This window comes from Lactuca serriola, chromosome 7 (assembly GCF_051521515.1).
Source record: "Lactuca serriola cultivar US96UC23 chromosome 7, Lser_US96UC23_V15, whole genome shotgun sequence".
Lineage (NCBI taxonomy): Eukaryota > Viridiplantae > Streptophyta > Magnoliopsida > Asterales > Asteraceae > Lactuca > Lactuca serriola.
Window position 1 is genome coordinate 121,579,195 of NC_136414.1, and position 26,979 is coordinate 121,606,173.

Here is a 26,979-nt window from a genome sequence, read left to right on the forward strand (position 1 = left end):
ACTTAAGAGTGTTAGAATGCTCAAAACCCAACACTACTCTCTTGTCTATTTGGTATCATATCATAGTAAATTTGACTAAAAAGCTATTTTCTATTTTATTTATTATTATGACACTAATATAATATCTTAAATATTAAAAGAGAACCTTAAATTCTAATCTTAAGAAATCAGAACCCTTCATTACATTTCAATCCTTAGTTTCTAACCCTTAGATTATTTGCTGGCGTCTTCTTGTTGCTCATAAATCTTTACACGCTTATCTCTTCTTTCCTTCATCATCTACCCTCTTTCTCTCTCTTTCAATTTTAACCTAATAATTGAAACCTAATTTTACTTCAATCATGCAAGAATCGCCATGATCTTCTTACTTTTCTCCTTCCCCTTTTCTCTAAACCTAATCGCTTCCTTCAATCGACCCCATCGATTTCATACATCAAATCGATCCTAGATAAGTCTTCTTCCCCACTACTATGTGTTCTTCCTCGGACGATAGAATCTTGCCTGTAAGTCCTGTAATTATGGTCGTTGACGATTTTGATTCTATAACTGAATGGGTTTTTCATCTTTCATGTTTTCATTCAGAAATTGGAGTTTAATTGGAGAATTGTTATGTCAACGATAATAGGGTTCTTCGGTTCTGCTGCTACTCTACGTTTTTACTTTCTCTTTTCCGATTTTTTATCTAAGTAATGAATATTCAAATCTACAATATTTCTTGAGTTTTCTAAGTGTACGTTTTCACTTTTCAAAAATAGGTTCAGACTACGTTTTCACTTTTGTCTGCTTCAAACCTACTTGACATTGAGGTAAAGTTATTAAAGGGCTCATTTGTGTACCAAGCAAAGTTCCATCTGGTGTTCCTAGAAGGCTCTGTATCCAACTCTTATGGGATTCTGAATCTTTATACCATTGGACTGTAGTCAAGGTATATTTTTGCAAATTTCTGTTTACTTTGGAGAAAAATCTTGCATCCTAACCTTTAATTTCTTATAATTGACTTGTAGGACATGGGAAAGGTTCCTCCGGTTTATATCTTGGCTGCCTTCATCCTAGCTATTATGATAGCTGGGATCTATTTCTTTGAACTTAGCGTTGCTTCAACCTGTGATGATTATAATCTTATCAAACTTACTGATGGAATTACTCTTCATTAAAAGTGTAACACTATTCAGGTTTGTTAATTGCAATTTTATTAAAGATAATAATGAAGCGCCAATTTTCCATTATTCAGGTTTGTTAAAAGATTCAAACTGTAAATATTTCTTTACATATATCATAAAAGGATCATAAAACATATGATACAAATGTTACAAATGTTTTTTTAGTGGGAGGCTCTTGCTCTGTTGCTTATTGGAATTAGAATAAATCAAATGCAAGCTTTACCTGAGGGAAGTAGTAGAATGGGCGTGCCACTTGAAATGGGTGCATATATCTACATATTCATTTTTGTAAGTTGTATTTTTTTACCATTATTTATCTTAATTTTATATATCTACAAAAACATTAATCAATTTAACTTCTGTAAAGGTAACTGTTCCATCTTTGGCTTCTGTCTTTAATGAATATGCACTGAAAAGTCAATATGACACAAGCATATACCTTCAGGTGATCTCAATATTATATTAGTTAAAGTTTCTTTATATTTTGTGTTGTAATTTTATATCCTGTTGTTCAATTAAAAAATTTGTTTTTGTATGGATATGGTGCTATATTCAGTTTTCTTGGGATACTTGGAACAGTTGTTATCAAAGGTAATTAAAAAAAATTGTAAAGAGTAATTTGGTCTTTGAACAACAAAATAATGGGAGTGAAAGATTATGCAAAACAATTATATTATTATTTTTTAGGCCCTGAAAGCTTTGATATTTTTCATGGACGTTCAAAAGCTACTATGCTTTTGATTATAAACAATGCAGGGCAAGTAATTTTATCCTCATTTTTCTTCAAATATGCAGGTAAAGTAAAATAAATAAATTATATTTCTTTCACAAAAACCCAAAATATAATTTATTTATATGTTTTGTTTGTGTCATGCAAATACAATTTTAAAAAAGTATTCATCAACTGTTGCAACAATTTTCACAGGCTTTGCATCTGCTACTTTGTTTGGTCATACTTTGACTATAAATTTCTTGCTAGGAATTTCAATTGTTTTCATTTCAATGCACCAGGTATGTGATTCCGATGGAATTGGAATTCAAGATGCAGGTGTGAATATGTTGGTTTTTTTCATTTTTCTTTAATAAGTATTTTGAGTACTTATATATAAAATCTATAACACTTGCTTTTTTTTTTCAGGCTATTCATCGTTTAGATTCTAATGCAACACAACCACTTCTTCCTACTTAAGTCAACAGTTGACTTTTGAAATGAAAGAAGATAATTAAAAAATATGAGTTACTTGTCACGTATACGGTTTATGAGGTTTAATGTTGGTTAGTAGATTATTGTTGATATAACTTATAAGTTATGTTTTTGAAGGTGAAAAAGAGATGTTTTTAGTTTTTACATATGCTAGACTATGCTCTATTGCTCTAACTTTGTCATTTTATAAATTTGTCTTATTTTAGTCATTTGCACCTTTTGTGGGTGAACTTCAACACCCAAACTCGTGGCTCTGGCTGCTGGTTTCCATTAGCTCTAACACAAGGTTTGGGTGTTGCATTTACCTTGAGGCGTTTTATTATTTTCCATTCAAACTACATAGTTTTCAAGATTTTGTTTCGAAATAAGAAGGTTGGAATGACAAACCCAAAAAATGAAGGTCGACTTTGTTCTAGATTCGTGTTGTAATAATGGATGCCAGGTTTTATCTATGAAGCTTTCATAACTAAAGTATCTTTTTTATAGGTTAATAAGGTCTTCAGTTGGCTAAACCTTAGACTTAAGGAAAGGGAAGGTTCTTATCATATAGGGCAAAACTTCATGTGGTTTTATGTTGATTTTTTTCGCCTTATAGCATTTGCTCCATTGGACTGAATTTTTCCTCAGATAGATATGTTACTGGATGTTAGCTATTTTTCCTCAATAGGAAATGTAAAATCAGAGGTATAGTGTGTTGATCTTTATGATCATATCCCGGTTGCATATTGAAATTATGGTTATTCTTTTTTGTGTCTTTTCTTTAATAATCCTCAAATGGAACTCAATAACTTTAATAAAAATAAGAATGGAATTGAATTGAGTTCCTTTTGTCAATCACAGTGAATGGTAAAATCCATCAAATATGGAATTTAATGGAATCTTATGGAATTGAATTTTTTCCATCGGATCAGAATCAAAAACTAACACGCCTCATTATTTCCTTGGCTTTGTTGCAGGTCTGTTTTATCTATCTTCCCTTCAATGACATTAAAAAAAAACCCTTCATTTTTGCACCTGAAATTGAAGAGCTACTGTTGAACCTGTGAGCATCTTCTCATCATTTTTTTTTTGCTTTTGTTTGCTATCAATTTTGATTTTCTAGTTTAACAGGTTTGAGATTTTATATTTCAATTTCCCATCTACAAACACTTTTTGGTTACCCATCATCAAAGATAAATCATGTATAAGCCTTTTTTCATCACATGAGTTCCTTTACCTAATTTTAAATAGTAAACTTTTAAGTATTTCGGTATTTGTACAAATGTTGTTTATGCAACGACTTTTATTGTTGATGAAGCAAACATACACGCATAAAATCTCTTAATCTCAAAACATGTATGAACTCTTGATCCCCCAAGCCCTTACTTTTTATTTAAAATGTCAATTTGGTTTCTTTTCAATGGATTATAAACATCGCCAACCAGAGCCCCACCAATGAAATAACTATTAGTGTTAAATCTTTGCAACATATACTTTCAAAAGCTATAATTTTGACAATTTTAATCTTTATTGAACTGTATAATTGTCTGTTTTCATGTGGTGCAACTTATTACTCAATGATTCAACTCAGCACACCTTTATTTTAAGTTTGTGGCCTACAAAATATGATTTTTTTTTTATTGTGATTGATTTCAGATCGAGAGATTTGACAATCCATTTTATGTGGGTTAGTTTCGGTTACATTGTAAAAATATTTACCGATTGTTTTCTTTAGTTTAGATTTTTTGAGCAAACTGCATTAGATGTTAGATTGAAAGGACATATTTGTAATGAAAATGAAAGTTGGATGCTATAATTCAGCAACAATTAAAATTTTGTTGCTAATCATTAGTCATTTAGTGCTTTTTCGAGATAAATTCAAGAAATGGCAATATACTATTATTGATCTGTTCAATATAACATGCTACTTTCAAGTTTATTCGCTAGGATCTAAATAAATAATCTACATAAAGTACAAGTCCTTCATCTCCTGCACATTTTGTAAGTCCCTTTTTCTTGGTCTGTAACATTTTTTGTTGTTTTTCATTTGGTATTAGTAGATGACAAGTCATTTTCTATGCCTAACAGTGATCATATAATGAAAAATAACATGCTATTGCTGAATTATTCTTGTGGTGTCTTACAATTAACATCATGTTTATTTGGTCGGTGTGATCTGATTATTTTTTTCGCCTTCCCAAAACATTGCTTACATTTAGTATTTCTCTTTATGTTAATAATCTTTATTGCATCATAAAAGCAACTACGAATCTTTTTACTGTTGGTGTTTATTGAACAGATATTGAAAAGGGTAAAGTTGAATCAGATTAAAGCTCATTAAAGGAAATCCTGATTTAAACTCCTATCAATTTATGTTGGATTTTGCTTGTGAATCAACAATTGCTTCCAGTTTTGCAAAATAGTTTTAGAGAACCACACTATACATACATGAAGACATGCCCATTTTTGGTTATTACACTTTTGCAAAGATTATAAAATAAACTCCTATTGCAGTTTTCTAGCGGAAGTTGTAAATTGTTGGCAATAATTTTGTTATTCCATCTCCTCCCTTAAAAAGGCAAACTTTTATTTGCATAATCTAATAGAAATGTTTATTTTTCGCTTAAATACCAAAAATCTTTTAAATCGTGATTAAATAATTATTTAATCGATCGGTGCAACATAGTAAAATAGATTTAAAAATAAGTTTGTAAAAACTCTTTTTAATTTTGATGGAAACATGAAGAAATTGTAATAACAATTGAGGTAAGGTTAAATAGCTATCTTGTATAATAACATTACTTTAATTTATAAGTATGGATTTTAGTTATCTTTTTTTTTTCCAAATTTTTATTTTAGTTTAGATTATGATAAAATTAATCACTTTGGACAAATATTTTCCTGCTTAACTTGTCGTATGATTCTTTTCTTTAATTATAGTACATGAATAAATATTAATACATATAATTCCTTACAATAAATAAAAGATATAGCGTTAGCTTTGCAACCGAAAGTTTTCTTGTGACTAAATACATAATCGACTTAACGTCAAATTAAATATTTGTTTCTGAGAAAAATAATTATTTAGTATTTAAATAGCTATATTATTTTGAAACATTAATACTTGGATTTTCTCATTCCGCAACCAAATGTTTTAGTCACTTGTTAAATAAAAGATAGCAACATTTCAAAATAGAATCTATGTTTTTTTTATAAGAAATGACATTACATCATCATGTCACAAAAAAGAGCTCTCAGATAAGATAGCATTGAAGTTCCGTGACATTTAACCCCGAAGAATCGATGTGAATAAAAAAAAAAAAAAAAAAAAAAAAAAAAAAAAAAAAACTAAGATCCATTCCGCGGAGATGACGTCATTCCGTCCGCGGAGGGTCCTCCGCGGAATGTATATCTATAGTTGGAAAAATCAAATTTTATGACTAAATTTTGAAATTCACCCCCTTTTTTGTCTATTTGTGGTATTTTCCTTTGATATATACTATTGTTCCACACCATGTCCGATATCACGAATCTAATTTTGTATACTACATTTATTCCTTCCATAATCGTATTGAGAATTTGATATATACTATTTTTCTCACATGGTCAGTTATATGTAACTGTTTCTCGCGTAACAAGTAAAAAAGACTTGAAGGAACTCATATATGACGAGGAATGTCGTCTAACCAATAAAACAAAAAATGTTATCTACAAAGAGATCCTTCACAATTTTAAATAATCAAACATTTTGTTTTATTTTTTTACACATTATAATAATCCATAACACGTAGTCTCTTTATATAACTTTATCTTTTTTTTATGCGTTCCACCGCGTTTAACGTGGGTTATAATCTAGTAATATAATATACAAGAATATACAAAAGGCACACCAAAAGAAAATAGTTTATATTTTTTTGGGATAATAACTTAAAATGGTAATATGTTTTTCAATTTGTACACATTTGGTCACTGAGTTTTTTTTTCGTGCACATTTACTCCTTCAATTTTTTAAACTTTTAACAAGTACACATTTAGTCCTTATGACCGGTTACTCCAGGTTAGCCAGGAAAAATGACTCAATAGGGTAATATATTTCTCGTTTTGTACGTATTTATTCATTAATATTGTACACATTTAGTCATTAATATTTTCGTACACATTTATTCCTTAATATATTTTTTCGTTTCAAAATAAGTTATTTTTGTTTTTGTACTCTTTCAGTACTTATGAATGATTTCTTTAGGTTTTTCATACGACATCTTGCGTGGGTCAATCATTGATGAAGTGTGTGGGCTATTGATGTTTATGTGTAACGTCTCATTTTCACAACAAAAATATTTTATTTTTAAATAATGCAAAAGTCCCTAATTATAAATCCATTATTAAGAAAAACCGTTTATTCCAAAATACATTTATCGAAAATCAGAGTAATATAAGAAACGTGAAATCCTCAATATCGTTGATGAGTGTGTACAGTCATGTCTTCATCTTCCCTTGATCAACGATAGAACCTGTAAACATAAATAACTAGTAAACATAAAGTTTAGTGAGTTTTCCCAAAATACCTGATACAACAAATGTATTATCATGCATAACGGGCCACACTAATCAGATTAGAATACATTGGTCTAATCAGTCATCGAACTGGAATGTCAACATGCAACAGGTCCAATCAGTCATGGGACTAGAATATCCAGGGTTTGTCGGCATGCCACCTTAATCCAACCGCTCTTCTCGAGCCTCCGTGCCTACGGTTTACAGCCGGCCTGCACCAAGTATCTTGGTCTACAGCATATAGTAGGACCACCTCAACCTATTCCACCACCATATGACTATCCAACGTAAGATGTCGGGAGAAAAACCTAAGGAAATCATTCATAAGAATTAGTACAAAAACAAAAATGACTTATTTTGTAAGAAAAAAAATATTAAGGACTAAATATGTACAAAAATATTAAAGACTAAATGTGTACAAAGTGAGAAATATATTACCATATTAAGTCATTTTTACGAGTTAACCTGAAGTAGCCGGTCATAAGGACTAAATGTGTACAGATTAACAAGTTGAAGACGTCAATGTGGACGAAAAAAAAAGTCTGTGACTAAATGTGTACAAATCAAAAAGTATATTATCCTTTTAAGTTATTATCCTTTTTTTATTGATAATGACATCCTTAGAGTTTTGGTATTTTAAAAAAACAAGTTTACTCAAAGATATTTTAATAAAACAAAACAGTTTTTGAAAATGTTTTATTCTACAAGAATTTTCTTCAAACAAATTAAAGATATTATGGTTTTCCAAAGCGTAAAGAAAAAGTTTTTTTGTTTGCTTCTGTAAAATAAGGGATGTCACAGATACCTGTTGTTCAACTAGATACTTTTGGGCTTGTGATATTGTCATTGTAAGCTTGCTTGGATGGGAGATCCAAAGTAGAATATCTCTCATGGTATCACACCCAAGAAAACAAAGATAGAAACAAAAGAAAATAAGAAGAGAGGATGAAATTCTACAAACCCTAATGAGGGTTTAGAATTTCTTCCTTAAGTAGTGGGAGAAGGGACAACCAAAAATTCAAAGCCAAGGATGAACACAAAGGGTTTGATCCCTAGCATCCTACTTATAGGCTAGAGTTACTTAGTCCCAAAGCAACTCCAATCCCATGTGGGACAAGCTTATATTTTGTCCCTTCCTAATCTTTATGAGATTTTGGAATATTCCAATCAACTAACTTTTAATTAATTAACATTCAACCATTGAGTTAATTAATTCCCAATTAAGTCAAAAATAGTTTATGATTAATTTATCAATACATAATTGTTAAGAAATAAGATGATACTTGTCAAGACTCATAACACATCTTATGACAGTTGCCAATTTCTGATGACCCTTTTTAGGAAGTATGCGGATATCACACGAAACCAAAACCACACAAAGACATAATATTTACATGGTACCATCAAGGTGACTTACATCCATGGCCAGGAGGGGATTATTATTTATCTACACTGTTCTAAAACAGAGAATACAAGTACAACAACCATAGATTCTTACTACTCACTAAGCGACTCTTGAATTTTCGAGGCGTCCTTTCAACTTTCGGGACTTAAAGTTCCGAGGCCAACAAGTAGAACCCTCATTCACATTTAACTCCCTGGATTGCACTCCTCATTCACATTCAACTCCCCCAGAATGCACTCCTTGTTTACATTCAACTCTCCCGGTTTGTGAATCACAACCAAGATCCCTTTTCGTAACAAACGATATCACATTCTGTCACACCCCCAAACCGGAATGGCGGAAATGTTCGGGGGCGGATGATGTTATGTACAATACCACAACAATTGAATAATAGTAATCAAAGTACAACAACCATGATATTGATAATGTATAGTTTTTACATTTGTGTTCAAATCAATGTATACCTGACACCAAAACGTATAGGAAAACTAAAAGACTTAACTCTATGAAGTTCCGTCTTCTCAAAACCTATGCGGATACATGTTTACTGATTCCCTAAGAATACAAGTGGTTTTGAAAAGAGTGTAAATAATTAAGTTGGTAAGTTCATAATCATTCTTGTAATAGTAATCTCTCATTTGTTCCTTGAAAATGTAAGTTTTTTCTTCCAAAAAAATCCTATATTTTCTGTTGTAAATTAATTGTAGTCTTAATACCCTAAGACCAAAACGTGTAAATGTTGTGTACTCTGAAATAGTATGATTTAGTTTTAATTCACATAAAACTATAAAATGAATGTTTCCGAAAATTTAAGTTTCTCTGTGTTGGAAAATAGTATATTGTAGTTGTACTTGTATGAATCTCTGTGAATGTATGTGCCTGGATCCACCAGGTGTACTGTAAAATACTGTATTGTATTATAGTTTTATTATTAAATAAAACTATTTGAGATTATGTATGTATTTGTACACTAATCATATTATTCAAAACCAAATTATGAGTTATTATAAACATGCTTAATGACCTAAGATGGCCTAAATACGACGTTCTTCCGGCGTCGGAATTCGTAACACATTTGTCACCCCAGGATTGTCAATCCCATATAGATCTATACACAAGTGTCATGCTCTCCCTCTAGGAGACTCTTGCTATAATTTTAGGTCTTTTGATGGTACATAGATAAGTACTTGAAGTGTGTCTCACAAAGCTATATTGATGGTTACGTGTAGAATAATGAAAAGCCCTTTTATAATGAATAAACTGTATGTATGTCTTATAACATATACCTATTATAGTTTATATGTTTGTTTCCATATTGTATCCCGAACTAAGTGAAATAGTACGTATGTTTCATAAACTATTCCTATTATAGTTTAACCTGTATGTTCTGTTGAAATGAAAGCTTTTGTATTTTTAACCACTTTGAATGTTTTGTAATTGTAAATCCGTGATAAAAATATTCCATGAAATTTAGATGTTTTTGTACAAACGGTAATAAAATAAGTTGCGAAAATATACTTTTTGTTTAACGTGTTGAAATAATTTTTATACTTATATATATATATATATATATATATATATATATATAATTAAGATTGAAATGACAATCGAATAAATGTTTCTACCCTAAGCCCACAACCAAACAAGGAACATGAAATAAGGCGGAATCCCTAATTCTAAGTCTATAGAATCTTTTATATATATATATATATATATATATATATGTATGTATGTATGTATAAATATATATTTTAGTAAAAACAATAGTTGAAATAAATTTGAAATAGTTTTAGATATTTACACAAAATTTCTTGTGTTGTACTTGTATTCCCCTCCTAAAACAATGAAAAATCGTGAAAACATAGGGGTATGAACTCATCTTGAGTCTGATTCCGGTTAGAATCTAACTAGAAACGGTCAATAGTTCGTGATCGTCAGGCTCATGAAGCGGAACGCCTTCAGCAAACAAGAGAGAGAGAGAGAGAGAGAAAAAAAAAATTTGGTGTAAGAAGTGAAATGGTCGAAATTGCCATTTATAGGTTGATTTTTGGTCTCTCACGTCGTGATCCATACATGCTCACGTCGTGAGCTCGTTGAGTCATCCCGTAGCCTTCCCAGGTGTTTTCTAGTATCGATTAGTGTCCGTTTGACTCCTCACGCCGTGAGCAAACATGCTCACATCGTGAGCCTTAGACATAGACTTGCCATCTGCATTCTAGCCATGAAAAGTGGCGTTTTGACTCCTCACATCGTCAAAATCTATGCCCATGTCGTGACTCTAGTCAGATTACGGTTTCTGACACGTGCCATGCTCTCAGACAACTACATCTTCGGAAGGTCATAACTTTTGCATAAGAGCTCCATTTTTGATGTTCTTTATATCCACGAATAGGTATTTCCGAGTACTAAAACTTTCTTTTAGACTCAAATAGATAATTCTTAGTCTAATTTAAATTCCTCTTGCTATGAAGATTTATAGCATTAGAATTTATCATAACTTTTTCACGCGAAGTGAGATTAAGACGTTCTATAGATTTTTGGAATCATATGGACATATACTTTGAGTTGTACCATAAGGTATGTATGAACGTTCATATTTGTATTAGAATTTTCCATAAACTACAAAGTAAGTTTATCACATTACTACTTTAAGAAAATTACATTACTTGATTAACATAATCACATGTAATATTTATTGACCTTTTTCGACTGGTGTTACACATTGAACCGCAAACGATTGCGACAAACTATCATCATTCACAACTTGTCAAATCTAGTCGCAACGTCCTGCCAAAAAAATTGCTGGTTCGCCTCCCATGCTTGCATTACCTTCCATATTCACATAATACATGGATAAGGGTTAATCTCAGTGTTCAATATTATGTTTCTTGATAAAGATTTGTGACACCTACATCGGACTACTAAATTGGTCATATCAATTTTAGTTAGGGCCCGATCAAGTAACTTAGATGTCAGTACCAAATCATCGAGGGGACCATAATTAACACTTTTCCCATTAAAGATGAAGGAGCACATAAATGTTTACTATTTAGTTTTTGTCTAGTCATTATCTCACACATGGACATACCCTTTATTAATACAAGTTATGGATAGTTTTGGAGTAAACACTATATGTAACTCATTTTGATGAATAAAACATATTATCATCTTAGAATTACTTGTTACTTGATCTATGAAGTAATTTCAAATTGCAGGTTGCTCCAACACTTAAATACCCATTAAGTAATCATAAGTGTTAATCACAATCTATATGCTATGTCCAATCGATGTGGACAATCTACCAACATTCTGTGATAGCCTTCAATCACTACTTACTTCCAAGAGTATGACTGACTATGGAGGTTTAAGTAAATTAATACTCAGGAAGTGGGTTCCAAACATGCAAAATGAGAACACAATGATAAATTAATTGATATGATTGATATTCATCATATATTAAGATCTCCACTTAATAATAGCCAAATCAGATTAAGCTTAGACAATTTTAGTTCTAAAATCTAAAACAATCTAAGCTAAATGTGGTCAACACTTTTCGTTTTCAAATCTAATGTCGTTTAACATAATTGAATATCAAATTGTTTACTTGCATTGGATTAGAGAATGGATCGAAATAACTTTTCTTATATGAGTCTATTGACTATGATGTCCTTCTTTTTGACTCACTGTCAGATGCGATGGTACTTACTGAGTATATTTTATGCAATCTTATGTGACTAGGGATCCTTAATCAAGGTAATTAACCCTCATAGTTAGAAGAACCTTCAAAAGGACCATCAATTATTCACTTTTAACATTAAAGTAACTAATGAATCTCTTCCAGTTACATAGTATTCCCTTGCAAGTAAACTAGAGGAAATATTCTCTAAGATTTTTTTTGAATCCATTATGGTGTATTACTTGGTAATTTTTTAAGCTAATACTTCTCCATTCAGTTAAAATACGAATTCTGAATTCGAATAAAATCATCTTTATTAGTGTGGACCTTAACATTAGTGTAACCTTTACATTAATCTCTTCCTTACTAACAAGATCATCTCCTTTGTCCTCCTTTGTCCTCCTATGACACTAAGGAATGTTCTTGATTTTGATTTATTAATTCTTTCCAAATTGATTTTATCCAACTTGGCATCCTTAAGGCATATGAGTCATCAGATTCAATACATATCATGGCATATGTGATTGATCCCATAGTAGAAGCATGTAGGACTTGACTCATTTCCTCTGTCTTAATAGTAAAATTAGGACATTAGAATTTCCCAATGTCGTGCTATAATTTTATAAATACAGACTCTTTTAGAGTGTATCCATTCTTACACACCACACTCTTGACTAGTGGAGGGTCGTTAGCCGAACGGGTTTGATAGGACATTTAAATCCTCATCAAAAGTATGATGAAATGTAAAGTAACTAAACCTTTCATAAATTCCGAATATTAGTTACTTTAGGAAAAATGTGAATTTGATGCTAATCCATGAAATTGCACTTTGCACCTTGCCAAATCGTTAGTGGAGCGTGATTGGTTAACTGGAACACTAACTTGGACTAGTAAGGGTGGAAAAGGGTAGCTCGATGTTTATCATAGATCAATGGAGCGTGTGTGTCATACCCCTAAAACGGAACAACGGAAACGTTCGGGGGCGGAGGACGTCATGTACAATATCACAACAATTGTATCATAGTAATCAAAGCCACACAACCATTACATTTATAATATAGTGTTTACATTGTACTTGCAACATTGTTTGTATAACATCAAAAGTATAACAAAAACCAAAGACGTGACACCATGATAGCTCCGTTTTCTCAAAAACCTATAAGGTACCTGTCTACCGGTTCCCTGAGAATACAAGTGATTTTGAAAGTGTATCAACATTTAAGTTGGTGAGTTCAAAAGTATGTTTTTGAGATGCAAAACATGTCTTTGTTCTTTGAAAAACGTTACTATGTTCCTCCATAAATCCAATATTTTCTGTAGTAAATGAAATGTAATCTTAGGCCTCAAGGCCAAAATGTATGTTTGTTACTGTATTCTACAGTAGTATATGATAGTTCTATAATCAAATAAAACCCATGCAATGAATGTTTCCCACAAATCTATAATATACTATATTAAGAAAATAGTTTACTGTATTGGGAAAATAGTGTTGGATTAATGTCTAAGTCCATAACTATAATTTGTAAGACTTGACCCGACCCGGCATGGTCCATTTAGGTTGCATGGCATCATGCACTTGGATAGACTATAATGTGAGAAATAAGACACTTATGGTTATTAATATATTATAAGCTCTAGTATATTAATAATAAGAATAATAAGATTATTTAATTAGTATTGATCAAGAATTAATCTAGGATTAATTAAGTGATCAAAAGAAGACTAATTAAATATATATAGGTTGATTGTGTAAATCATCCATACTTGTATAGTGGGCTAATGCTCCATGGATAATCAAGTTGGGATAAAACCCATAGGATGGTCCATGGATGCTCCATGGTGTATTTGAACCCATGGATCCAAGGAAATGGAAATTCATGACAATTAGGGTTTACCCTAATTTTAACACTATATAAAGCTCTTATTCTTGACAAAATTGGTGGCAATAGAGTGAGTAAGAAGGGCTAGCCGATTTCATGAAATGTAGATTTCTCTCAAGTTATTACAAGTGTATTTGGTGTTGTGTGAACCATTTGAGGTGTCACACTTGGGGCACTTGGCACTCAAGCTTCATGAAGACTTTCTACATCAAAGAGGTATGTATTCTATCATGTTACATTCATTGTTTTGTATGCTAGATTAGGATAATACCTTGGAAGTTCTTATTTGCATGTATAATAGAGAAAACATAGATCCAAGGTATTTAGGGTTGCATGTACACTTAGGAGTGTTAGAATGCTCAAAACCCAACAGTGGTATCAGAGCCTAGGCTTGTTTTCTTGTTATACTTGCAAAAATAGCTGGAAAATCGAGTTTTGATGCTGTCTGCCCAGCAGACTCGCCGAGTCCATGAATGTACTCGCCGAGTCCAAGGCAAAATGCATCCAACTCGCCGATTTGGTTCGTGCACTCGACGAGTTGGACCCCCATACAGCATAAATTCGACTTTTTTGGCTGGAATTGGACTAGGAACATTACCCTAAGATGTTTTTGGACTTATAAACTTGTTTTTGATGTGGTAATGTTCATGCTAATCCAATTTCAAAGATAATTTTCAATAGATTCATGTTTTGTATTAGTTTAAGGTTTAGACTAATTACATGAAAAAGTTTGATTTGAATTATCTTGTTCTTATGAGTTGCTTAGATTAATAGAAAAGTTGAGTGAAATAGTTGTTTTCAATCCAAATTAATCTAAGAGTTGATTCTAAAATGTGTTTTTGTAACTTGTCCTCAAGTTATATGAAAAGTCACATTTAAGTTTCATAAAACTCATAAAAGTTGGCAAAGGTTACAAAATGAAGAGTCTAGTTCTAATTAAATGGTGTTATGACTCCATAATTTGTCCTCAAGTTATGGAGGACCAAGAGTCTCTTCATTAAATAATAAATTAAAAAAAAAGTGTAACCTTAATTAATTCCATAAGTTATAAAATAAAGAAAAGTTAATTCTTTTATTAGTTTAAAGTCTTCCATAACTTGTCCTCAAGTTATGGAACTTGAAGAGTTTTTGGATTAAAACTACTTTAAACACATAAGTTATGGAATTAATTAGTTTTGAATAGTTTCAAAACTTGCCCTCAAGTTTTGGAATTTGTAAAGTTTTCTCTTATGAATACTTTAATTCCAAGATAGCCCTTAGAATTTTAAAAGTTAAAATTCAACCCTTATACTTTATAACATTATAACTTAATAATATATATATGTATAAGAGTAAAGTCAATCTTACCACTAGTAGGCCTCATTCACGAAGCCAGTCTATAAGGTGGGTATAAGGTTGTTGCCTATAAAATGGCAACTTAATGGGTGTCCACTCTCACCCACCGCTTGCTTGACTGGTGAAGGGTCGTTAGCCGAAAGGGTTTGACAGGACTAGAATTCTCCCTTCATTAAAAGTATTAATGATAAATACTAAGTAACTAAACTCTTAATAATACCCAATCTTAGTTACTTAGGAAAATGTGAATAAGGTGCTAATCCATGAAATTACACTTTGCACTTTGTTTAAGTCAGTTAGTGGAGCGTGTGTGGTTAGCCGGCACACTAACTCGTATTTAACAAGGTAGGCAAAGGGTAACTTGATGTTTATCATAGTATCGATGGAGTGTGTGTGGTATTGATTGAGGGGTAAACACTTAAGGGTACCAAGTAATTTACATGGTTACTTCACACCTTGTTTTGTGATCCTCGGCATCCCAGTCACAAAACCTAAAGGGCACACTTGAGATTGAAACATCCCATTGAACAGTTTAATGAATCTCAACAGATCTAGGAGTTTCAAAACCAATTAAAACCTAATAATACATTTCGTTTATCTTGGTGGAAATTGGTGAATCGTCATTCACCTACCTTAAAATATTTTATAGCTTGGATTACGACATCCCTCTTCTAAGTTTTAAAATAGTTTGTAGGGACCTAGCCTTAATCTTTCATATTGGGTGTCATATTAAGGACTTAAGATCAACTATCTTGAATATCTCCCAAAAGATGTCTGGTTTAGACATTTATGATCTTCCCAAATCTCTTGGAACTTCACACTTCCTCCACATCCTCTAATTATTCTCCCTAACCCAAAAGTTCAAGGTCACTCAAGCCCTATTGGCAAGGCAAGGTCTAGGTGTGACCGCATCTTTGAGATGAAGTCTCATATTGACAAGCCGGGAGAGTTGGGTGTCAAAGTCTTCAGAAAGTTGGTGGCTCAATTACTTTTCTAAGTCACATAGTGATTTCCTTTGGGACTCCTATGAAACAGACTATGACAAGACCCTTAATGATCTTATCTATTTGTTAAGATCAACTTCCTAAAACTTTATGGACATTGACAATGATGACACTGGAAATCCAGAAAAAGCATTCTCTTCCCAATGGAAAGGGATCGGCCATAGTTAAATCTCTTGAAACAAGCTTTCCTAAATGAAGATGATGTCCCATGGAAATCTAAATTCTTTCGCCTCCTCCAATTATTCTCCTTAACCCACAAGTTCAAGGTCACTCAAGCTCTATTGGCAAGGCAAGGTCTAGGTGTGATCACATCTTGGAGATGTAGTCATATATTGACAAGCCGGGAGAGTTGGGTGTCAAAGTCTTGAGAAAGCTGGTGGTTCAATCACTTTCTAAGTCACATAGTGAGCTCCTTTGGGACTCCTATGAACCAGACTATGACAAGACCCTTAATGATCTTATCTAAGATCAACCTCTTAAAACTTGATGGACATTGACAATAGTGACACATGAAATCCAGAAAAGCATTCTCTTCCCAATGGAAAGGGATCGGCCATAGTCAACTCGGTTGACCAAATGGCAAAGAGAAAAGCTAAGTCTGTGATAGTCCCGTGTACCATTATCAAAGGGTCCATATGTTTATATTGCCAAGGAAAGGGGCATTAGTTGCGAAGCTGCCAAATTTACCTAAGGATGTTAAAGTCAATAAGTTTGACTCTACTTCAGGTAAAGTCCACTATCTAACTCTGCTAAGTTTCTAATCTGAGATTCTTGATACATGATGTGACTGGGTCACATGGTGATGTTTTAAAAATCAAAGAAAAGTAAAGAAACTTAAAGAAAGAATATGCTGAATTTGATCGCGCAGATGGATTTCTATCGCATAGTTTGAAGATTGGATTCTTGAGCTACTTCTTAGGAGTTATGATATTTTTTTCATAGGAATAGATAACAACTAGTTTTCATATGGATTGTAAGGATTCGTTTTTCCGCAAAGTTTTAAAATAAAAGAAAATTTTAGATTTTATTTATTTTAAAATATCCTTACAATGGCATTTGAGGAAAAATTGTTGCTTATATGATTCCATTAATAGCAAGAGTGGAAATATGAAATTGATTCTTTCATTTGTGGTAATGTCTAAATTTACCAAATAAGGAAAGATTCTCATCACCCAGTTTCAATTGGACCGGAACTTGCAATCATGCAAGTTGTATTGCATGATGAATGAGAACTTTCAATTATTGGAAAAATTAAGACTAATTACTTGTTCACATGAATGTGTGAGTCAAGTGAAGGACTAAGGGATCGAGTACACATTCTTGTGCACTAGTCAAGTCCACCACAAAAGATTGATAAGATTATTCGTCATAATTTACTAAAGCTTAGTAAATATGGTTATACTTACAAGCTAAAGTATAATTCTCAGACAATGGAAAAGTTTCAATGTAAGGTAGAGCGAATAAGAAGAATCAACTTAGGCAGAAGGATAAAAGTTTCTCAAATCTGAAAAAATGGGAGAGTACTTTAGTATTAGTTTTGTGATCATCTTAATGATTAAGAAACCATATCAAAGTTAGTTCTCTAAGGAAATCTTAGTCTATTCTTATGAATAAGAAGAGGAACTTGAATTGTTGAAATGGTTAAATAAAGAAGATGAGTCATACTTCGTTCCAATACAAGTCTTAGAGTCATACTCCAAGATTGTAACTTGAGTGACATGTCTTAAGGAAGGTTTAAAACACTTGTCAAATGTAAGAGTAAAATTTTTCTACTCTTGTACATTTGAAATTGGTAAGTTGTGATGTTTTGGATAAAACAAAGATCAACTTAGGCCAATTTTGTGAAGTGTTTGTCTTGATTAGAATCCACACTATCTATTGAATAACTGATAAGAAAGTCTTATATATCAAGAGGACAGTGGGAGTCTTAAAGGTCTTGAAAGTCTCAAGAGCTAATAAAAACCTAAAGTTCTTCACTAGCACACGACTTGAGGTTTATAACCTATCGTGTTGACATATTCTGTGCCCATTCCAGTTAAAGTTGGCTTTGCATATGAGTTCTTAGAGTTCTCAATTAGTTGCACAACAACTTGGAAGCAATGGCAGGCCCTTGAGCTGCCAGGTGGCAAGAAATTAAGATTGAGTTCAATCCATATGAGTGTGGATTTGTCATTATCCTTGTCTTGTGTCTATGGTTTTGACAATTCACATGGATAAGAACACATACACCATTAAATCTAAGTGTCATAAGTTTTCTCTCCGATTCATGAAAATGATGGTGAGGAAACACTTTCACTAAGTAGATTTTAGCTAGATAGCAATTGTGATATTTGCATTCTCAAAGTCGTTAGTGGAGCGTGTGTGGTTTACCGGCACACTAACCTGGACTTGTGAGAAGTGGCAAAAAGGTCTAACCATTATGATTACGGCATCCCTCTTCATAATTGTTTAGACACACAAGTGTGCTATCTAAGGGAAGGTGTATGATTTTGATAAAGTTTTATCAAAACAATCTAGCATCAGAAATCTGAACTTTGGTAAGAAAGTCAATGAAGTATTGATTTCTAGAAGTCCAGTTGGTTTCTGAGTACATGTCAAAGCTAGTGGGAGCATAAGTGTTATGCTAATAATCATCATGTTAGTGGGAGCATGATAATTATGATAAAGGTTGCAAGTTAGCAATGTTAATTATAGAAAACAAAAGGTTTAAATTGGGAAAAAGTTGTTTTGCTATAATTAAGGTAGAGGAAATTATACTTCATCTCAAATCTATAAGCTTAGATCGTGAGGTTTTAATCATTTAGTCAAGGATATATATATATATATATATATATATATATATATATATATATATATATATATATATATATATATATATATATATATATATATATATATATATGAATTTCATGTTGGAATGGCTCAACATAAGGAAATTTTGTATATGAGTCCATTATTTGCGTTCTAAAATTCGATTATGATTACGGCATCCCTTTTCATAATCTGAATTATGAGAACTTGGCAAATTGAAATGGAAATGTTATAGCAAAAGACTGGTTTAGTCTTTAAGTGAGACATCATGAATCGATTCCCATATGCTTCGGATATAGGATCGATTACATGTGCTATATAGTCATCCTTTCTAAAATTTTCCAAATGCTTGGGGCATTAAGAAGGGAAAAGGTTTAGAACTGGATATGACTGAAAGGGTTAAACAATTGTCGAGGACAATCTATGGTTTACCAAAGATTGGTTGCTCAAGGACAATTGGAAGTATAGTGATAATTCTAGAAGGACCATATTGACATAATATGTAAGGAGGCAACTCTTGGTCAGAAGTGATAGTCAAAATGGAATCTGGAAATGTTTCAAAGTTAGAATTTTTTTCAATCTGTTTAAGATTAGGAAACATAACGCAAGAAGGATGTTCCCAAGGAGCTGATCTCCTTTGGAATGTTCTGTAATGATTGTTGTCAAGTCTTTCTGACTTTGTGCATAATCATTACAAGAAGATCAATGCATATAAGTTTAGAATCTAACAGATTTCAGTAAATGGCATGAGTTTGGAATTCTTGCATTTGCAGTAAGGATTTGGGAGTGTGAAAAGAGAATCATTGAATTTATGTTCAATTGATCTAGTTCACAAAGTAAATATCATAGACAAACATAGTATGCATACTTGGTGTATGGCATGACTAGTGTTTAGAAAACATAGTGTACATGCTTGGAGCATGGGACAACTATTGTTTTAAATTGAAGAATAAAGTTGATAGCTGAAACAGTATACAATGAATAATGTGTAATCATATGGTGATAAATAAAAGGTGTTTTATTTATGTTCATAGGTTTTGTTACCATATTGGATTCAATTATTCTTGTGTTTCATTTTGCATGTTTTGACTTCCAGAATAAACTAGGTTATTCTTCTGGAATGACTAAGTTATTCAAACCATCCACAGTCGGTCATATGTAGGAAGTAGATATGAATTAAGACTGTCATGGGTTGGCTTGTAGAGGTCTAAGGTGTTGGACAAAGGGCTACAACACTCATGAGTGCTCATAAGTTTTGAGTATTGGATTCAACCCACACTCATTGGAATCACTTCATGGATTTTATCACGAGTGATCATGAGACGATAATATCTTATATTCTTCAAACCTAGAGATATGAGTTGTTACTATGAGTTGATAGTACATTGATCGCACGAAAACGTATTTGGTAACTCGATGCTATAAAACGTGTCTTTGTGTATGATTCAACAAGTAGTAGAACAAGCCATATGAGTCGAAGTTTATCCATTCCTTTTACCTTCGGGATAAAAGCGATATCTGTGGGCCCCTCGATGATTTGATGATGACAAATGGAAGTGCTCGACCGGGCCAGGACTAATTTGATTTGTTCAATTAGTCAGTTGTCATAAATCGGAAATCGGGAAACAATAAATGGCAGAGAGAATGATTATAATCCATGTCTCAGTCCATATGATATCTAGAATGGAGGAATATATGATCCCTTATCTAATGGACAAGTCACTGACAAAGGTCAGACTTCATCTACAAGGTCAGATTTCAACAGAAGCTTTTGAGAGCTACGATTGCCAGTCGGTTCTTGAAGTCATACGCAATAATATTTTTAGACTTATCCAAGTGGGATACTGTTGGATTAATGTCTAAGTCCATAACTATAATTGGTAAGACTTGACCCGACCCGACATGGTCCATTTGGGTTGCATGGCATCATGCACTTGGATAGACTATAATGAGAGAAATAAGACACTTATGGTTATTAATATATTATAAGTTCTAGTATATTAATAATAAGAATAATAATATTATTTAATTAGTATTGATCAAGAATTAATCTAGGATTAATTAAGTGATCAAAAGAAGACTAATTAAATATATAGGTTGATTGTGTAAATCATCCATACTTGTATTGTGGGCTAATGCTCCATGGATAATCAAGTTGGGCTAAAACCCATAGGATGGTCCATGGATGCTCCATGGTGTATTTGAACCCATGGATCCAAGGAAATGGAAAGTCATGACAATTAGGGTTTACCCTAATTGTAACACTATATAAAGATCTTATTCTTGACAAAATCGGTGGCAATAGAGTGACTAAGAAGGGCTAGACGATGTCATGAAATGTAGATTTCTCTCAAGTTATTCCAAGTTTATTTGGTGTTGTGTGAACCATTTAAGGTGTCACACTTGGGGCACTTGGCACTCAAGCTTCATGAAGACTTTCTACATCAAAGAGGTATGTATTCTATCTTGTTACATTCATTGTTTTGTATGCTAGATTAGGATAATACCTTGGAAGTTCTTATTTGCATGTATAATAGAGAAAACATAGATCCAAGGTATTTAGGGTTACATGTACACTTAGGAGTGTTAGAATGCTCAAAACCCAACAAATAGTGTATTGTATTGTATTCGTATGAAAACCCTTCTTGTATGAATACTTGGAATCCACAAGCTGTAGTGTAAATTAGTGTACTGTAGTTTCATTATTTAAAATAAAACCCTTGAAGTAGTGTTAATCCTGTAAACAATGTTTTACTTGATACTATTGTGAGTTTTTTATAATGATGCTAAAATGACTAATGGCCTCTACACGTTCTTTAGGCGTTGGAATGTTATGATATTTGTCACCCAGGCCTGCCAACCTAGCTATTGCAAGCAGCTCAGGTGTGGGATTGTCAATTTCATATAGATCTATACACAAATTCATACTCTCCCTTCACGAGACTCTGGTTATAATTCATAGGACTTGAACCTATACCCTAATACGTACAACGAAGTAGTGTCTCACAATCCTGTATTAACTAGTGTACGTATACTGTAATAGTGTTCCCTTGTACTTAAAATTGTATGTATTACCTTGTAGTAGTATACTTTTAATGCAAAATAATTATACTAAAATAATTATTTTAGTAGAGTATACTTGAAATAGTTAAATAGTATGTATGTTCCATAAACTATACCTGTTATAGTTTATATTGGTATTCCTGTATAGGGTTCTTGAACTTAGTAGAATAGCGTAGTGCTTCCCGAACTATACCTATTATAGTTTGTATGTATGTTCTTGTATCAATTCTTGAATTTAGAAAGTAGTGTAGTGTTCTCCAAACTATACCTATTATAGTTTATATGTATGTTCAGTGGGTACGAACATATTTATCAAAATGCCCATTTTGCTCAGCATGTTACAAAAGGGTGGAAGTTTATACTCACATATATAAAACCTATATAATTGTAATTAAAAGACAGTTGTACAGGGGATTTAACCTAAGCTCACAACCAAACAAGGAACATGAGTAAATGCGAAAACACCAGTCCTAAGTCTGTTGAATCACATTTATATATATATATATATATATATATATATATATATATATATATATATATATATATGTTTGAATGAAACCATAGTTGAAACAGTTGAAATAGTTCAAGTTAGTTCGTAATAGTTTAACATAGTTGGGAAATAACTTTAAATCATTTGAATGTCAACATGTGACAACCCGAAATTTTCATTAGTATAATATCCACATCCAAACACTCCAAATATTATTCAAAAATATTTTAATACATTTTTGGCCGAATTTAAGTCAATTTGGTGATTTATTTTTATTTATTTACGAGAAACAATTAAATAAGTGTTGTCGTTAATAAATTGTACCCGGGCAAAACAACCCAACACCTTAGCCAAGTGTTCACGGCCAAACAAGAGGTGTTTGGGTTGTAAACACCCTTTCCCTCATGACTCATGCTTATAGCATGAGTTTACTCCTTTTGCCCTCATTCTTACACTCCCCACACAAGAACACAAGGTTTTTCTCTCAACTATCATAAATTCATCCTTCCAAATCCACCAAAAATGTAAGTTTTCTTCCCTAAATTCGTTCATACAACACTAAATATAGTGTTTCTACATCATTTTCATCCATGGATTTTGATTTTTACTTAGATCTTCAAGCACCTTCAAATCACCAAGAACACACTAGTGTTTTTGGGTCCTAAAACACCCTTGCAAGCTTCCACTAATTAAGAATACCATTCCTATCTATCTATCTTCTTATTATGCTTACAAATCCATGGAATAAACCCAAGAATATGGGTTTACGGTTTGGGAACATCCCATAACCGTAAACACCCCAAAAGGGGGTTTTGATGCCCTAAACTCCTTCTAATGCTTGCCTAATGAACTAGGGACTTACATGAATGATCTAAGGGCCCTAAAACACGAAATGGATGGAGAAACCATGAGTTTACTGCCGTAAACTCATGGGTTTATGGTAGTAAACTCTCAATGAATGTTCAAAACTATAAACTCCAAAAAGAGTACCATTTCGAGCCCTAACCACTTCCTAAGCCCTTGAATCAATCCTAGAACCTTTCTTTGTGAAGAATGAAGCCTTAAAGCACACAAACACACCATCCCCATGAGTTTATGGCCGTAAACTCATGGGGGAAATGGTCCCTCAACCGTAAACTCACATAGGGTGGTTATTTGAGGAGTAAACTCCATAGTGAGTCCATACACTCCTTAGATGCAACCCTTAGCACTCCTAGCACTTGAAGCAAAGGGTTTTCATGCATTAGAGTTTCTTTAATTACTTAATTAGTGATTAAATGTCTAATTAGATACAATTATGTATCACTACATGTTACATAGGATCCGCGTGTGTGTTCAAGTCCTCGTTTGACACCTAGCATCCTACCCAACAATCCCATCCACTCCACTCACTACAGGTGAGTTCATACCCCTTAATTAACCTTTCAAATGATTTTAAATGCTTTTATGTGGGGGGGGGGGGGAAATACAAGTTGAATCCAACTAATTATAGTATCAATCACATGTGATTTGTAACTTGCAATAAAAAAGGATTTCTATACTTTTAACCGAGTTGACATCAAAACTGCTTTAAATATTTATCAAACTCATTCTTCATGTTAAATTGTTATAAAAACTTTTTCCAAACTCTTTTTAAACTTCTTATGTTCCCAAACTATATCTACACCAATATATTTATATAAGTAAGACTTGAAGGACTTAGGACTGATAGCTCGCCTTATTTCCTGTTCTTGTTTGATTGTGGTCTTAGGGTATATTGTTATCTGTCTGACTGTCGTTGAATTCGTAGTTATATATTGTATATATTTGTGTTGGATATAAACGTCTTCACTAAGTTCAATACCTTTGTGTATCAAAGACAGGCTACAACATGCTATTTAACTATAATAGGTATAGTTAAGGTTTACCGCACCTTACTACCATTACTATTATACTTACCATAGTTAGTACTATTATGAGTCTCTACATGTTAAGTACTATATAAGAAGAATACTATATACTACAGAAGAGAACACTAAATACATGATACCGAGGAGTACACTATGCACTAATACAAGAGAATATACTAAAACAGAATGTGACACACTATTCCTCTATATGACACTTCACTACGCCTTCGCCGTGTAATCATAGTCTCCTGGAGGGAGAGCGGGCACTACGTGTATAGATCCATACAGGACAGACACTCCCACATCTCGACTGCAAGCTATAGTCCGAGCCGACTAGGCCCAAGGATGACAAAATGTTACCACACTACGTGTGACCTGGAGGGTCTGTAGACATTCGATCGCCTATCCGCATGGTTACATATGAGTTCACATTCGGATCCCTAAATTAACAAATTAAGAAATAAAGGTAAAACAGACTCCCCGAGGTGTATTATATACTTTTCACTACCTAGAGTCTGCAGTTTATTTTTCCATTCAGACGGCAGCAACACTGGTGGAATAAAACATTATCTTCCCATTTACTTTACATGAATGAAGTCTAAAACTATATTTTTATAACTGAGGGTCTCATTGAGAAAACTTTTACACACTCAAAGGATTAAACCTACAAATAACCAATGTCTTGGCAGAAGACTACTTTTACTGGAAAATATAGGATTTTCTAGAGATTTATACTATTTTCAAACTTGATAATAACTTTTATATTACACGATTGAAAACACTTTTATACAAGCAATGACACTAACTGCTTATGAACTCACCAACTTTATGTTGAGACTCGTTTTCAAAATAACTTGTATTCTCAGGTCATCAGTAGACAGGTACAGGTGCAGCTTTTGAGAAGACGAAGTACATACAAGACTCCTCTTTGTTTTGATTATACTTTTTGGAGTCCAACAAACTGTACAGAACACGCTTGTATTACAATTACTATATTAATGCAATGGATGTTGTTGCTTGTTTTACTATTATGCATTGTTATGATACTGTACATGACGTCCTCCACCCCAGAACGTATTTCGCCGTTCTCGGTTTTGGGGTGTGACAGATTGGTATCAGAGCATTGTTTATAGTGAATCAAGTATATCAACCCATAAAAGATATACAAACTATAAACACATCGGGATTAAAACAGTCTGAGCAAGAATATATACTTTTAAATAATAAAATATTTAACTAGGTATATATATACATCCATTAATACAAAGGATCAGTATCATACTAGAACAGAACAAAAGTATTAAGATTGTTGAACAGCACAATTAGGCTTAGAGACATATATTCAAATCTGGGTGAATGTAGCCTGATCAACTACATTTTCCTAGGAGTGACTAGCATGTGCCTAAGAATGGTTGTGATGTTGCAACAAGTCTAAAAACTTACCAACACTACCCTAAGAACATTAGAACAAGAATACTACAAGAGTATTCTACAATTCTGTGATTTACATGTGTGAGAACAAAAAGGGTCGTTGCGTGTAGGACAATAGTTGCTAAGTAGATACCCTATGGTTACATGTGATTAAGACGCTATAGACTTAGAATCTGTGATCATTGCTCTACTTTCTGTTCCTTGTTTAGTTGTGACAGATTAAAACACTCTAACCAAGAATATATACTTTTAAATAATAAAATATTTAACTAAGTATATATATATATACATCCATTAATACAAAGGATCAGTATCATACTAGAACAGAACAAAAGTATTAAGATTCTTGAACAACACAATTAGGCTTAGAGACATATAGTCAAATCTGGGTGAATGTAGCCTGATCAACTACATTTTCCTAGGAGTGACTAGCATGTGCCTAAGAATGGTTGTGATGTTGCAACAAGTCTAAAAACTTACCAACACTACCCTAAGAACATTAGAACAAGAATACTATAGGAGTATTCTGCAATTCTGTGATTTACTTATGTGAGAACAAAAAGGGTCGTTGCGTGTAGGACAATAGTTGATAAGTGGATACCCTACGGTTACATGTGATTAAGACGCTATAGACTTAGAATCTGTGATCTTTGCTCTAATTCCTGTTCCTTGTCTAATTAAAAGATAATTGTCATAATTTCAAGATTTTTTTTAGTTTATATGATTAGGCTAATTTCTTGAAGATTAATGATATGAATTATCTTATTCTTATGAGTTTAACTAGATCATGTATGAATTTTTTGTTTATTATTGTGTTAATTAAAATAATGATCTAAATGCTTTTAATGGAATCCATAACTTGTGTTCAAGTTATGGAAAAATGAAAGGTTTTTATTTAAAAAGTCATTAAACTCATAAGTTATGGAAAAGAAAGGTTTTGAATAGTTTCAAAACTTGCCCTCAAGTTTTAGAATTTGTAAAGTCACACTAATGAATACTTTAATTCTAAACCCTAGAATTTTAAAACTTTAAAATTAAACCCTTATACTATTATACTATTAAAAGTTTAATTATTATATATATATATATATATGTATA

General features: G+C 32.5%; 1 protein-coding gene across 17 annotated transcripts; it reads left to right on the plus strand.

Moving 5' to 3' along the window:
• Positions 1–236: 236 nt before the first annotated feature.
• Positions 237–4,941, plus strand: LOC145061130 (CMP-sialic acid transporter 2-like). 17 transcript variants are annotated; one of them, XR_013687111.1, is made up of 10 exons: positions 238–503; positions 583–925; positions 1,005–1,231; positions 1,326–1,448; positions 1,528–1,605; positions 1,717–1,751; positions 2,172–2,208; positions 2,299–3,048; positions 3,321–3,406; positions 4,643–4,941. XR_013687111.1 is itself a non-coding variant. In XM_079008512.1 (9 exons), the coding sequence occupies exons 4-9, from the start codon at positions 1,205–1,207 to the stop codon at positions 2,347–2,349; spliced, it is 351 nt and encodes a 116-aa protein (XP_078864638.1). In that variant the 5' UTR covers positions 237–503; positions 583–652; positions 756–925; positions 1,005–1,204; the 3' UTR covers positions 2,350–4,198. The 17 variants fall into 17 exon arrangements, 8 of the variants coding, with proteins under 8 accessions (XP_078864638.1, XP_078864640.1, XP_078864641.1 ...); XR_013687110.1 differs by lacking the exon at positions 4,643–4,941 and adding an exon at positions 4,000–4,198; XM_079008512.1 differs by lacking the exon at positions 4,643–4,941 and having other exon boundaries at positions 237–503; positions 583–652; positions 756–925; positions 2,299–4,198.
• Positions 4,942–26,979: the final 22,038 nt, after the last annotated feature.